The sequence below is a fragment of the Anarhichas minor genome, unplaced genomic scaffold, assembly GCF_050575085.1.
Source record: "Anarhichas minor isolate MPS153535 unplaced genomic scaffold, ASM5057508v1 ptg000002l, whole genome shotgun sequence".
Lineage (NCBI taxonomy): Eukaryota > Metazoa > Chordata > Actinopteri > Perciformes > Anarhichadidae > Anarhichas > Anarhichas minor.
This window is the reverse complement of record NW_027466448.1, coordinates 7,137,027-7,150,193: the sequence shown is the minus strand read 5'-3', so window position 1 is coordinate 7,150,193 and position 13,167 is coordinate 7,137,027. Positions and strand designations below refer to the sequence as shown.

The 13,167-nt window shown below is 40.8% G+C and overlaps 4 protein-coding genes across 5 annotated transcripts in view; 2 read left to right on the top strand and 2 right to left on the bottom strand.

Annotated features, from left to right (window-relative positions):
* Nucleotides 1-772: 772 nt before the first annotated feature.
* Nucleotides 773-2,125, bottom strand: c21h18orf32 (chromosome 21 C18orf32 homolog). The gene is made up of 3 exons (XM_076087531.1): nt 1,994-2,125; nt 1,205-1,420; nt 773-1,119 (listed from the first exon to the last, which is right to left on the bottom strand). The coding sequence occupies exons 2-3, from the start codon at nt 1,382-1,384 to the stop codon at nt 1,054-1,056; spliced, it is 246 nt and encodes an 81-aa protein (XP_075943646.1). The 5' UTR covers nt 1,385-1,420; nt 1,994-2,125; the 3' UTR covers nt 773-1,053.
* Nucleotide 2,126: 1 nt separating this feature from the next.
* On the top strand, nt 2,127-5,205 carry rad1 (RAD1 homolog (S. pombe)). Of its 2 annotated transcripts, none has more exons than XM_076087519.1 (7): nt 2,127-2,235; nt 2,619-2,820; nt 2,914-3,022; nt 3,171-3,328; nt 3,527-3,627; nt 3,831-3,929; nt 4,109-5,205. In XM_076087519.1, exons 2-7 carry the CDS (start codon nt 2,626-2,628, stop codon nt 4,284-4,286), a joined length of 840 nt encoding a protein of 279 aa, XP_075943634.1. In that variant the 5' UTR covers nt 2,127-2,235; nt 2,619-2,625; the 3' UTR covers nt 4,287-5,205. The 2 variants fall into 2 exon arrangements, with proteins under 2 accessions (XP_075943634.1, XP_075943625.1); XM_076087510.1 differs by having other exon boundaries at nt 2,142-2,239.
* Nucleotides 4,919-7,760, bottom strand: bxdc2 (brix domain containing 2). The gene is made up of 10 exons (XM_076087496.1): nt 7,574-7,760; nt 7,248-7,359; nt 7,067-7,110; nt 6,916-6,986; nt 6,758-6,807; nt 6,587-6,660; nt 6,196-6,246; nt 5,930-6,031; nt 5,680-5,808; nt 4,919-5,577 (listed from the first exon to the last, which is right to left on the bottom strand). The coding sequence occupies exons 1-10, from the start codon at nt 7,721-7,723 to the stop codon at nt 5,335-5,337; spliced, it is 1,026 nt and encodes a 341-aa protein (XP_075943611.1). The 5' UTR covers nt 7,724-7,760; the 3' UTR covers nt 4,919-5,334.
* An 817-nt stretch (nt 7,761-8,577) lies between these two features.
* Nucleotides 8,578-13,167, top strand: part of dym (dymeclin) — a 45,951-nt gene continuing 41,361 nt past the window's right edge. Inside the window, exons 1-5 of the mRNA XM_076087486.1 lie at nt 8,578-8,776; nt 9,534-9,770; nt 10,956-11,008; nt 11,145-11,238; nt 11,993-12,129. Coding sequence (XP_075943601.1) covers nt 9,631-9,770; nt 10,956-11,008; nt 11,145-11,238; nt 11,993-12,129 — 424 coding nt within the window. The 5' untranslated portion in view covers nt 8,578-8,776; nt 9,534-9,630. The remainder of the gene's footprint in view (nt 8,777-9,533; nt 9,771-10,955; nt 11,009-11,144; nt 11,239-11,992; nt 12,130-13,167) is intronic.

The following is a 13,167-nucleotide window of genomic DNA, read 5'->3' as shown; positions in this document are numbered from 1 at the left end:
AGTCACAACATATATTGGTTAATTGACAATTAACACTATGTTGTTTATGTTCCCAGTTCTTATTCTGTATGTTGTCCTCCACTAATTCATGACATTAATATATATATATATTATGTTGACTACCACATCTCCCTGTTTATTCCACACTACTGTAGTGAATCTGTGATTGTAGATTGATTATAAAGTCTCACAGATGCCAGCTTACTGTCATTAGTTATAATCATAGGGTGTATATAGGTTATAATACCATGATGCTCTCTAGTGGTGACAGGGACACTTGCATTTACAGAGGCCACCTCTTCATGCAACTACATTTAAAAATAACATGCATGTTACATTTTGATTAGGACAATGTAATCATTTGAATTACTGGTTAATCCCAGTTAAATCAAAAAAAATATATCTGTGCTAAAAACCGATTTCAGTGGCTTGGTGAGTATTTAGGGCTGAAAAAAGTTGCCCAATAATTGTGCACACATAGATATTCTCCTAAGAAATCCAAAACCTCACTTTTACTTTCTTAAATATTCAGGTTTGAGGTTTATTAACATTTTGGATTGACCGAGAGCACTGTAGTTGTTCAATAATAAAATGAATCCTCAAAAATACAACTTGCCTAATAATTGTGCACAGAGTGCACAATATGTTTTGTGTTTGGAACACTCTCTTAAATTTGTGACCCTTGTATGGTCACGCTGTTATCAAAATCGATCCCTTGATGACTCACAACATGAAGTAAGCTAGAGAAAGTATGGAGCAAAACATGAGCATCTTTTTCTATTTGAACGTTGTCTTTTATTCATTCATTAAATTGCAATTTTGACATAGAAAAACTATTCTGTCGAGAGTCTATAATCAACACAGTAAATGCATATATCAACAATAACTAATTTCTTAAAGATACTGTTATACAAATGACAAGATACGATAACATGGAAGGCTATTAAAAACCCCTCCATTCATAGAGGTATTATAAGTTAATTCATAGTTTCTCTATATTAAAATAATAGAATATTTACACTGTTTTAGATGCGTTATAATCATTTAGAGCAGTCAATCTGTCTTCTTATCGGCTGCTATAGTGGATCCATTGGCAGTGGCCTCACCGTTGCTTTCAGGCTGAAACACAGGAGAAGGAAAATGTCTTTCAAAATGCTGTTGTTATCAATAACTCAATAACATCATCACTTTTCAATGAACTTACTGTGTAAGTGCCATTACTCTTTTCGCTAACTTTTTGGTCACTAGCCGCAGTCTCCTGGACTGCTTTTTTGGTCCAGAATCTATTGATAATCGGTGAAATGAAAGGATAGAGGAAAGGCTCCAGGAACCTCTTGTAGACCCACAACAGGACCGGAATCACAATACAGGGGATGCACACCATGACTGCAGCTGAGACAGGCTGCACAAAATGAAGAACCTGAAGCAGAGAAAGAACACACAAGATGTCAAAAAAATATTAATAATGGGACTTTATCTCAGTGGTCACAAACTTTTTATGCTCATATATTTAGAGGGTCAATTTATATATAGATTTCATTCAAGACGTGACTGAACTTTCAATATGGTTATCCCTGTGAGGTGGCCATTTGTTATTGAGAATAAATGGATTAGAATTGAACAGTTTGTGCTCAACAGTGGGGTGTACAAAAAAGCATGAGCATCTAAAACATTTCATCTCATTGAGGTTTGTCACGAGCAACCTGTCAATTAAACTGGTGCTTAATTAGCTAATATTTCGTCACAAACAGCAGACGGAAGGCTGTGTTCTCTGCTCTGCTTTGCAATGTGAGTCGTGAACCTTTTGAGGTTCTTCTTGAGACATGTTGTGTCTCATTAACCTTTGTTGGCCTCGTTAGTGATCAGTGATGTCACCAGTCATGTTTAGCTAAGCTAACGCTAACTTCCTGTCATCGCGCGGTGAACGGAACAGGTATGAATAATTATAAATAGCTTGCAGTCTCAACAACGTTTAAATTAGTTATAATCTCACCTCTTTGGATCACAAGACACAACTGGTGTCACGTACTGCCGCTGTAGAGAGGACAATTCTTCCGTGTTTTGGTCTCTGCTACGAAGTCTCTGGAATGTATCTGCACATGCGCAGAACCTATTTCCGTAGAAGAATATCTGCACATGCGCAAACCCTACTTCCGTCGAAGAAGAGAGAAGCGGAAGCTGTCAGAGGCGCCTTTCTTCAAAACACAGGCACATGAGATTCTGAAATACAACTTTGTAAGTAAGTGACGCATTATCACAAACATTTTAAAGTTTATTTACCGGGGATGCGAGTTCAATTACATGGCACTTAATACATGACACTTAAATTATCGTTGTTTTTAACTCTTCACTAACTACATGTGATAGGCTGTCATATAACGTTAGCCTAGCTTAAAAAAGGTAAATAACAGACAGTAAAATGACAGCTTTGTGCATCTATGGTACAGTTACCTGACCTTTTTCGGCTAAGCGTTTGTTCTTGGTTTTAAATGATCATAGTATCAAGGTTGCAATAAAAGAAACCTCTCTGTTAACGACATTAACGAGATTTAACTTGATAACTAAGCTATTTTATAGTTTTTGTGCAGTCTTATCAGTTCTGTGTGTCTTCGTTTCAGTGCCACAATGCCTCTGTCAACGCAGTCGCAAGCCGATGATGAACAATACGTTTTAGTGGCCAGTTTGGACAATGCTCGCAATCTGTCCAATTTACTGAAAGCCATCACATTCAAAGACCACGCCATCTTCAGCGCCACACCCAACGGCCTAAAGGTCACTGTGGAGGACTCCAAATGTCTGCAAGCCAATGCCTTCATCCAGGTGTGTTTTATGTGCATACATAATCGCCCTTATCCTCTTTCATTGAGCATGCGCAGAGAGTCTGGAATAACAGATGTCTTCTTTTTCATCCAGGCGGAGATCTTCCAAGAGTTCACCATACGGGAAGATTCGGTGGGTTTCCAGGTCAACCTCACAGTTCTGCTGGACTGCCTTAATATCTTTGGAGGAACCGCAGTACCTGGTACAGATAAAGGAAGCAATAAATAAACAAAACAGATACAATCCTGTCTAAACACAGTTTAAATAGGATTGTGTCTGCCGTATTTAGATTATTATCCATCTCAGATATGACTGAACATTTTCATTATCTCCCTTGTGCGATGTTGAAGGAGTGTCAACAGCCTTGCGGATGTGCTACAGGGGGTACGGTTACCCCCTCACGCTGTTCCTGGAGGAGGGTGGGGTAGTGACTGTGTGCAAGATCAACACGCAAGAACCAGAGGAGCCAGTTGACTTTGAGTTCTGCAGCACCAATGTGACAAACAAGGTGAACTGACACTATTTCATGTAATTATTATACTGTTTATATATACTACTGCATAGTTTGACAAATGCAAACAATACAATACACCTTTTCTGTTGATTTCAATGATTGCTTATTAATCAAACCCACGAGGAAATATACTGCATATGACAGTGTCTGCAATTGATTAGGACTCATGTACCTCTGGCTCTTTTTTTAAAGGTGATCCTGCAGTCAGAGAGTCTGAAGGAAGCCTTCTCTGAGCTGGACATGACCAGTGAGGTGCTACAGATCACCATGTCCCCCAGCCAGCCATACTTTAGGTGCGTTGTCAAAACCTGAAACTGCTGTTTCAAGCATCACTACTCGTTCTAAAGTTGTTAACTGGACTTTTGGTTAGTTTTTATATCGCTAAAATTCCAAACAACTATGTTTACAATACATGTATCCTCTTTTCATTAATTCAACTGTCAAATCTATAATCTTGTATTATACTTATTCTTCTGGGATTTGTTCTGCTCTCCAGATTGTCTACGTTTGGGAACTCTGGAAATGCCCATTATGACTATCCCAAAGACTCTGACATGATGGAGCTGTTCCGATGCGACAAGACCCAAACCAACAGGTTAGCACAGAGAAATAAATCCATAGTTGCCTCATGTTGCCCCCTATGAAAAAGAGAAATTCTGCAGCTTTAGTTTTTTTACATCACACCCTGAGGAAGATTCTTGTCTCTGTATCTGCCCGTAATGACTTTTATTAATGCTCCATGTTGTGTGCTGGCCTCTCCGTTAACTGTCACAGGTACAAGATGTCCCTCCTGAAGCCGTCCACCAAAGCCCTGGCTTTGTCCTGTAAAGTCTCTGTGAGGACAGACAGCAGGGGCTTCCTGTCTCTGCAGTACCTGATCAGAAACGACGACGGACAGATCTGCTTTGTGGAATACTTCTGTTGTCCTGATGAGGAGGTGGAGGAGGAGTGACTATAGTCTGTTGAATGAACTTCAGGGGGGACCATTTGCTTTGAATGAGTGGGAAAAGTCTGCGGTGCAGACAGGTAATAAATGCTGGACGTTACAGGCATAATGAATAGTGGGGAAGGTTGCATTGTTTCAACAAAATAACCAGGTTCATCATTTGCCATTTTGAGTGGAGCATTGCACTGGATTTGTGGAATGATAATGTCACCTACTTGGTCTTGTTAGACCATTATCATAGAAAGTACATAGTCAGACAGAAATGGAAAATGATTGTATGTAAAGTCACTGTATATATTGTATTATTGTGCATCCATGGAGTTCCAGGTGTTTTGAGTCAGAAAACATTGCCTGTAATTTCTTGAACCCACATGGTTTGTAGTCCAGTTGAGGCCACAGTCTGTACAGATTTGTTTCTGGAGCTTCTTCTGCCTTTTGTCCCCTGACATGCAGTGAGCTGGTCGACGGCCCATAAAATATTTAAGACAGTTGTTTCCCTGTTTCTGTACAGTAGGTCTGCACTCCACAGGCCTTTGACTTCTATGCACAAGCATTGCCATAACTGTCCTTCACGTTTAATGTGTATGCCGACACCTTTGACAAGCATTTGTTGGAAGTATACATCAGATGACGCAGAAGAAGTTCAAATTGTTTTATTTTCATGACATTGAAAACAATTGCGGTCACTCAAAATCAATAAACAAGTTATTTTTTTTTACATTGATGGAATATTTCTGTTTATCAAAAAGGATGGGAAAATATTTCTTTGCAGTATCGTAGTTACAAATGGTACAGTCTTTCTGAGGGAGGGAGCATAAAACATATTGTGTGAATCCACAAACTATGACAGACATTGAACACAACACATGCATCTTTAAAATGTTCTCGAATTCTGTCACGTGATAATTAAACGTGTTGTACAGTCTCAAGTCTTTTCTTTTAACCTAACAAAGCTCATAATATTGGACCGCACTGTTGCATTACCACATTTGCTTGAGACAACATTGAATCATGGCCGCAGTAAGCCATTCACTCGGCACGACAGTCCATCCAGTTACCTGCGTGCCATCCTTTGTCTTTTGAAAGCCTTGTGTTTGTTCTTCTTTGCTACTTTCGGTTCGGGTGCGTCCATCTGGATGTGAACGTGCGTCTCGTCAGTTGGTGTTTGGAAGACGTCGGCTGTAACGTCTTTGGTCACGTCCTCCTTCGCTTCATTCTTCTTCATTTTCTGCATCTCCTTCACCATCTGCTTCTCACGCACTCTGGCTGCTGCCGCCAGTCGGATCTGTCGCCGGTGCTGAGGGTGTGCGAGGAAGGTGACATAATAAGATAACGTATGATGTAGCATGGTAAGGAATCAGACACCTCACATGCTGACAATATAAACCGTCATTTTTACCATGTTGGGAGACAGGAAGTCCTGGTTCTCGAAGAGCGTGGGCCCTCCGAAGCTTCCCTGAAAGATCTTGATGAGGTTGAGAACAAAGCGAGGTCCGACCTCCACTAGAGCGGCGTCCTCCTCCATGATCTGAATGTGGCACAGAAGTTTTTTGCTGAATAAAAATATCTGAACACTGACCCCACAACAGAAGAACAATTAAATATTTACAATGTAAGCCTGGATGACTGAAGAATTATAGAATAGTTACCTGGTAGTTTCTAAACCATATCCTGTTGTCTGCGATGGCGAATGTGAAGACGTGGTCCACGAAAGGCTGACTCTTCGGGTGGTAGCGTGGGGTGGAAAATGTCTGCAACAATAAGACGTATTGAGTACTTCCTTCTATTTAAAAATATAGATGTGAAACCTCAGCTTTCAAGATTCACTGCTGCATCTAAACAATGATTATTACATCAAGTCAACTTAAACCCAACACAGACTTTCAGGATTAATGGATGCATTCTGTATACACACCTGAGTGAAGAGCTCCTTCAGTAAAGCAAAGTGGGGCTCCGTGTCAAATTTCTGCAGAAGAAAAATCAAACAAGAGGAGAAAACTCATGTTAATGTTCTGACAAGTTCTTACCTTTACAGATCTACCAGCTGTCGACATACATAAATGCATATTTTAGACAGCTTGTCAAGGCAGATCACTAATTACTCAGATCTATGATGGGAAATGATGTACCAAGAGTAGACAGTATTTTTATAGATAAATTCATCCAAACAGTGATCATTGAAATCATCTGGTGTGTGGATTGAATTACAGGTCTTTGTGTCACACAGCTGCCCAATCAGTCACTAACACAATCCTCCTGATAAAACTATATTATTGACAGAATAGCTTCGGACCAGTACTACTCACAGGATCAAACGAGAGCAGCGGTCTGGATCCTTTGAGGCAGTTTCCTGTCATCTTGAGTTCAGCCAGTGTGTGAACTGTGGAGAGAGACAAACACATAGACCCGTTTGTCACCGTGGAACATGACAGATGTCGTCTACTGCGCTTCACAACTGTGGGACGGAAGCAACTCACTGTTTTGAACCAGAAACTTTGCAGACGGTCCATGAGGGCTGTTGGCAATCCTGTAAGGAAATTATATTGTTGAGTTTACTTCTGATGCATTCTATAACACCAATTACAAAAAAGGACATTTAAATGTTTAGAGGGAGTAACAAAGATCAAACTCTCACCACATGTAGAGGTCCTGCTTTTTCTTGGCTTCAAAAAAGAGGCATTTGTTGCAGTTTTTGATTTCACACACCTGGGAACAATACAGATCTTTAGTGAGGGTGCACGCATGAGATTATACATAATGTTCACATTTTTAATTAAAACACTCACCTCATTAACAATAAACAACTTGTCCTTTCTGTCCATTTTTGTATCTAACAGACAAAAGAAAGAAACGTTTTCAAGAGAGTATAATTAACACAACGTATATCTCTGCTCAACACAAGTAGCAATGTCAGCACATGTTTTACGGGTGAAATAATACTGTTTATGGTTGACACAAGGCACTGACCTGCTTTTGCATGAGGCATCAGGGTCCGCAGGTCTTGCATCAAGTGTCTTGTTCTAAAGTTGATGCCTCTTGAGGAGAAAATGAGAACTCTTTCCTTGTTTGTCCATCTACCCTGTTAAAGAAAAACAAAGAAAAACACGCTTATTATTGTGGATTTTAGACCATTTCCCAGTTCGTTCAGATATACTCTTCATTGTTAATAACAACCAGGAAATACTGAGCATTTAAATCTTCGCTTTGCCTTGTTTTAGGAGTGTGATCCCCGACTGGGCACGTTAGCTAACTAGCTAACAACCTAGTGGCTAATAACAAGCAGGAGCACTTACCGACGAAACCGGTGCTGGAATCGTAACTTCATTGTTCTTCTCCTGGTCGGCTTCCACCGGTGCTTCGCCTCCATCGGCTATCAATTTCGCTTTCTTTGCCTTTCTATCAGCCTGAGTCTGTCTTCCACGTTTTCTCTTGAACGCCGACATGTTGTATTCCGACACGAATCTCGCGCAGGAACTCGTGTAGAATCCAAACTCAAACAACACACGTGCGGATAGAGCAGACGAGGAGACCCCCTAGTGGTATGGAGGACGTACTGCAGGCTCACATTGCGTCGACTATAGACGTCAACTCAAAGCAACACGTACCAAAAGCAGAGCCGTTTAATGAGAGTCACGACTGATTCAAATTAATATGAATATGAATGTTTCCAGTGAGATATTTATGCCTTTACATAGTGACTTTGCTGTTGTAAACATTACTGTGGTTCCTGTGGAAACAATATTTAGCTATATCTAAATTATAAATACCTTCTAATTCTGTTCTGAATTTATTTGTTTTAAAAATTCTATATGTGTTTTTTAAAAGCAATTATTTAGTAATGAAAAAGAACAGAGCACTGATAAGGGTTTTTCCTTGTAGTAATAAAATCGTGCAGATACCTATCCCTACCCGAGGGCACCCGGGACAATTTCCTACCAGTACACTCCCCTGCACATCCCTTCTATATTTCTATATTTAAATACACTTGACACTTTCACATTACACTCACATTATACCTGTTTATAGTACTGTTATCTGTTTGTTTGTGCACTATATTTTATTGTAAATGTGTATATCTTTCTATTTTTTGCACTGTGTTGATTGATTGTTTAATGTTATGCACCAATCCACCATGTCAAATTCCTTGTATCTGCAACGTACTTTGGCAAATAAACGGGTCTGGGTTTGTGATTCTGATACGTGACAATCAAACGTTCCGACGCGACTCTCTCTTTACACGGCTCTGCTCAGACGCAGTCAACAACCACATGTCGTCATTACGCAAGGGGTTGGCGACGTGGAAAACATGGACGAAAGGAGTATGTAGAGTAAACTTAATATTCTCAAATTACCCTCAGTTTCAAGGGTGTGCGTTTAGGAAATTACACTTAAGAAATAATATTAGGATAAACATATTCTTTAGTGTAGAAACCGGTCGCGTTTTAACGGTCCTGGAAATCGAGAGACACAGAAACTGCGAGAAGCATTCATGACAGGTAAGCGGTCAGCTGATAGCAAACAAGCTGTGAACCTTAATGTTAGCTGCTCTCCAGACACAGTGACGTATTAACCTGGACACGCTCGTGAATCAGTAATGTACCTCGCTATGATTTAATGCTAATGCATGACATTCAGTGCACCGTGTTTACGGTCAGAATAACCGAGGCTATCATATGTTGCACCTGAAACCGGATGAGCTAGCTAACGTCATGCAAGTTGGTTAACTCAGCAGATGCAAGATCAGTCACATTAGCAGCTAGAGACCCACGAGACAGCACAGTCCAGATCTGACCAGTCACAATAGTCTGTTAGCCAATGACAAAAAACATGAGAAAAATATCTTGCTTTCAGTGGCATCTGTATCCCTTTAGCTCAGATTTGAACCTTTTATTACCATTACAACTAAAAGAGGTATTCACTCTTTTATTATTATTATTCTCTGTGGTTTTTTACAGTGTACTCCAGCTCCCTTTGACCCCTGTGTGCTAAAGGTGTGCCATTTCAAGAAATCAAAACAAACATCCTGGTTCCTTTGTGTTATCCTGTAGTCAACGTGGCCTCTGTTTTAAGTTAATGCATTGGACATAGAATAACTCAAATCAAAATGTTTATTAGAAATACAAGGATAGGGAGATTACAGAACCACGTTATCCTTTCCAGTGGTGGCAGGTATGCAAACCTAGTTTGTTTGTAGTAGTGGTTATTCATTTTCTGTTATGGCATTAATGATTAAAGAGTTTCCTCTTTTCCCAGGATTTGGCATATGCCTGGTGAAAAAGCAGTGAAGAGTGGTGAGTCTGGCTGAGTGGAGCCAGTAGAGAGAGAGAGAGAGAGAGAGAGAGAGAGAGAGATGGGAGCGAACACCAGCCATGTCAGTGACCTGTCCGATAATACCAGCCTCAAGACCCTGGTGGGCACAGAATCCATATCGGAGAACGATCCTTTCTGGAACCAGCTCATCTCCTTCACCTTCATCAGTCCCACCAGCAGGTACACACACACACACACACACACACACACACACGGAAAGGTTCTGTTAGACGTGTGTCCCAGAATGTTGCAAGATTCAATAAATATTAGTTTCACAATTTATAAAGTTGGAGCACCAAACATTTGCTGCTTGCAGCTTTACATGCACGTTTCTCCGTCTCTTTATCGTTATACAGCGAGTATATTAATAGAGAAATAATTACTAAGATGAGGCCCGCTCGCTTGCTTTTTTTGCACAATGGTGATGAATAAAATGCAGTTAAGTGCTCAGGAGAAAGCTAGTAAGCAAAGCTTGTGTCAGCGATTCCTCGAGAAAGCAAGGAGGGAAAACAAATTGAATGTAAAACTGATCAATACAGTCTTCTCCTGGAAGTGTTTTCATCACAGTCTCACAGCTGGTGGTGTATTTAAAAATGTAGAGGACATCAAACTATTAACGACTCTACTAGCAGCTTCTTGAAAACGTCTCAGTTCTTTTTGCAAATTCCCCCTTAAGTATCTGCTCAAGAGGTCTAGTGTGCTTTCCACTGAGAGAGTTAAGACTCTCAACCAGGATCAAACATTAAACTGTGGACAGGATGTTTGCAGAGCAATGATTCCACAGGGTTATTGTCCTGCTGGGCTGAGAATAGGTCGACGTTTAGTTCCTTTGTAAGAAAGACGCAGCATTCGTTCTTGCAACCGGACTTGACTGATAACAGAGCACATGCACTCGTGTACTTATCCCACTCATTATTGCACCATGCTTTCCCCGTATGATGAAAGATTTATCTTATTTATTTTAACACAAATACAAGCAATAAAGAGACAAAGTCGACATACAGTATCTGCACTGCCAACACAAAAAACCAGGACTATGAGAGTGGTTTAAGTGAGTGCTGCAACTAGCTATTATTCTTTATGATCGATTTATCTTTGAATTAATGGCTTGAGTAACTGTTATGTCAGCATAGTGGTGCCCTGAAACATACTGCATTCACTGAAGCACTAAACATATATGTACACAAAAAGTGAAGAAGTCTGTAAACTTGAGTCTTTTTTTTATTTATGTAAAAGCAGATGCAAACTATTTGAATGTGATTAGTGTTTGGCTAACAGAGGGCAGATGATTTCTTTTGCATATCTTTTAGGCATCGTCTCCTCTTCTTTCTAACGCTCTTGTGTTTTGTTCTTCCTTTAAACCAGCGGAGACTCCAAGTTACTGGAAGAGGCTGTCATCCCCCTCGCCAAGAGCTTCAGTAGGTTGATAACCATAAATATCAACTTCTTGTTGTTTAAATCGTCTTATTGTTTGCATGCCAAACTATCAGATTGGGAAGTTTCTGGATTCTCATGTCAATGCTGCTGCTAAGTTCTCCTTTTTTTTTTTTCAAGTTGAAAACAATCCCAGGTCGGGGAACTTTGGCGCTCTGGTTCGAATTTTCCTCTGCAGAACCAAAGAGCTGAAAATCTCCACAGAATGCCAAGAGTGAGTATGGGAACCTCGGAGGAGAGAATTCAGACGAGTGCGTCAGTAACGATGAACGCCGTGCACGTCAGAGTTCGCTGTGCGGGAGAGAGTGCAGGCCGGTTATTGTTTGCTCACAGGCAGTCGGGGGAAGTGGTTTCCCACGAGAACACTGCTGAGGTATAACCACCAACACATGTGGCATTGTTCTGCACTCGCTGCCAAGCTTCCATATCCACAGAGATGACCCAAAAAGCTTCGGGTGGGAAACTCTTCATTGTCTATCGCACATCGTTAGAGGTTGTAGCTATCGCTCCCCTTCCGCTCGCGTCTATTTTCCCCACAAACAAACCAACGTTTTTGGATTCTAACAAAAATTGGCATGTGGAAATTGTCAATTTGTGGAACTGATTAGACACGCCCGTGTTGGTGTTTCGTGGTTGTGAAACATCTTGGCTTGCTCTGGATGGTTCCAATCATTTCTTGTTTTCCTCCTCATTTGTTTCTCACCAACGTTGTCCCCATTTCATGAGTGAAGACGTAGTTAAGTTGTTTAGTATCGAGGGGGAGGGCGTCGCTATTCTCTTAGTTTTCTTGGTTGTTGTAATGCAGTTTAGAGAAAACTGTTCATCATCACCGTTTTTAATAGTACACAGGAAGATGCATATTAAGTACAGTAAGTCAAAAGCTTCGGTGAAGTTCGGGGGGAGGGTCATTATTTGACGATTACAATGTGATAACCTGACGCTTCATTCATTTTTTTTCCCTTCCACAGTCAGCTGTTTATCTGGCAGGCCCACAATGCACTGTTCATGATCCGCTGCCTGCTCAAGGTGTTCATCAGGGAGATGAGTGAGGAGGAGCTGCGCCTACAGTTCTCCTACCAGGAGAGGGCGCCGGGCTCCTGTGGAGGTGAGCCTCACCCGTCACGGATTGAAGTGGGAAAGGAAGGAGCGGGGCCACAGATTGCATGAATAAATCATCGTCGCAAACCTCTCGACATGTGGAGGGACTTGCCGCTTGATTGTCTGAGACAAACATTACGGTTCTATAAGTCAGTTTAGAGATGTTTTTTTAAATCCATCGGTCGAGCGACATTGTTGAAAGTGTTTGGCTCCCAGTCGGCTCCTAAGATGTGAGTTATTAGAATCCAGCCACAAGGGTCAAACACTTCCCATCATACCTTAAGAGAGAAAGGAAATTGGCTTTTGTAATTGAGCACATATTGAATACCCTTAGCTCCTGACCTGGATCAGCTGTCTCTGAGAGACTCTGTTAATTAAAGTCTGAATCTGCGTCCACTGACTGCAGGTCATTTCTTTTTTTTCGGCCTAAAACACGAGCCCTGTCTGAGGTAAGTCTCCAGACAAACACTCTGCAAATGTGTGGCCGCTCGACAACCTCGATAAACACAATAACATTTAATGCTCACTTGCAGAGAAAAATGAAAATACTACTCGTTCATATTCATCATGTTTGTTGTTCCTGCTCCCGGTATTCACTCGCAAACACGAACTGTGACATTTCATATCTGACAAACAGAAACACGCCTACAGACGTTACAGAGTTGGATCTGCTGTTTCGGTCGATTGTTATAAAAAAACATATCGTTCTGTGATTTGCCTGCTGAATGACAGAGCTAATTGCAGCTTGTTGAAAGTGGTAACGTGAAGATAAGTGGAGTTGTTGCGAGTTGAAGCTGTTCAATCCTTTTTTTGGGGGGGGAAGGTTTAATCAGCACCATCAGACCTGTAGCAAGCCACTGCAACTAGGAAGCTCATCATCCCATAATGGGAAAGTATGAACTTTAGTAATAGCATTAACATAAATGAATCACATTCATTTGTTTAAACCATCCATTCATTCTTTGCCTCTTCTCCGTGTCCGGGTCGCGTTAATTTGATTAATTATATCATTAAGAATAATTGCTTTATACAGCTGGGAAATACT

Coding starts and splice junctions, on each gene's coding strand:
- c21h18orf32 (XM_076087531.1), bottom strand. CDS start 1,384: ATGGTGTGCATCCCCTGTATTGTGATTCCGGTCCTGTTGTGGGTCTAC. Junction 1,120..1,204: donor AGAGTAATGGCACTTACACA/GTAAGTTCATTG, acceptor CCTGTGTTTCAG/CCTGAAAGCAACGGTGAGGC.
- bxdc2 (XM_076087496.1), bottom strand. CDS start 7,723: ATGTCGGCGTTCAAGAGAAAACGTGGAAGACAGACTCAGGCTGATAGA. Junction 7,360..7,573: donor TTCCAGCACCGGTTTCGTCG/GTAAGTGCTCCT, acceptor TTTCTTTAACAG/GGTAGATGGACAAACAAGGA. Junction 5,809..5,929: donor TATGGTTTAGAAACTACCAG/GTAACTATTCTA, acceptor TGCCACATTCAG/ATCATGGAGGAGGACGCCGC.
- rad1 (XM_076087519.1), top strand. CDS start 2,626: ATGCCTCTGTCAACGCAGTCGCAAGCCGATGATGAACAATACGTTTTA. Junction 3,628..3,830: donor CCCAGCCAGCCATACTTTAG/GTGCGTTGTCAA, acceptor TCTGCTCTCCAG/ATTGTCTACGTTTGGGAACT. Junction 3,930..4,108: donor GACAAGACCCAAACCAACAG/GTTAGCACAGAG, acceptor TAACTGTCACAG/GTACAAGATGTCCCTCCTGA.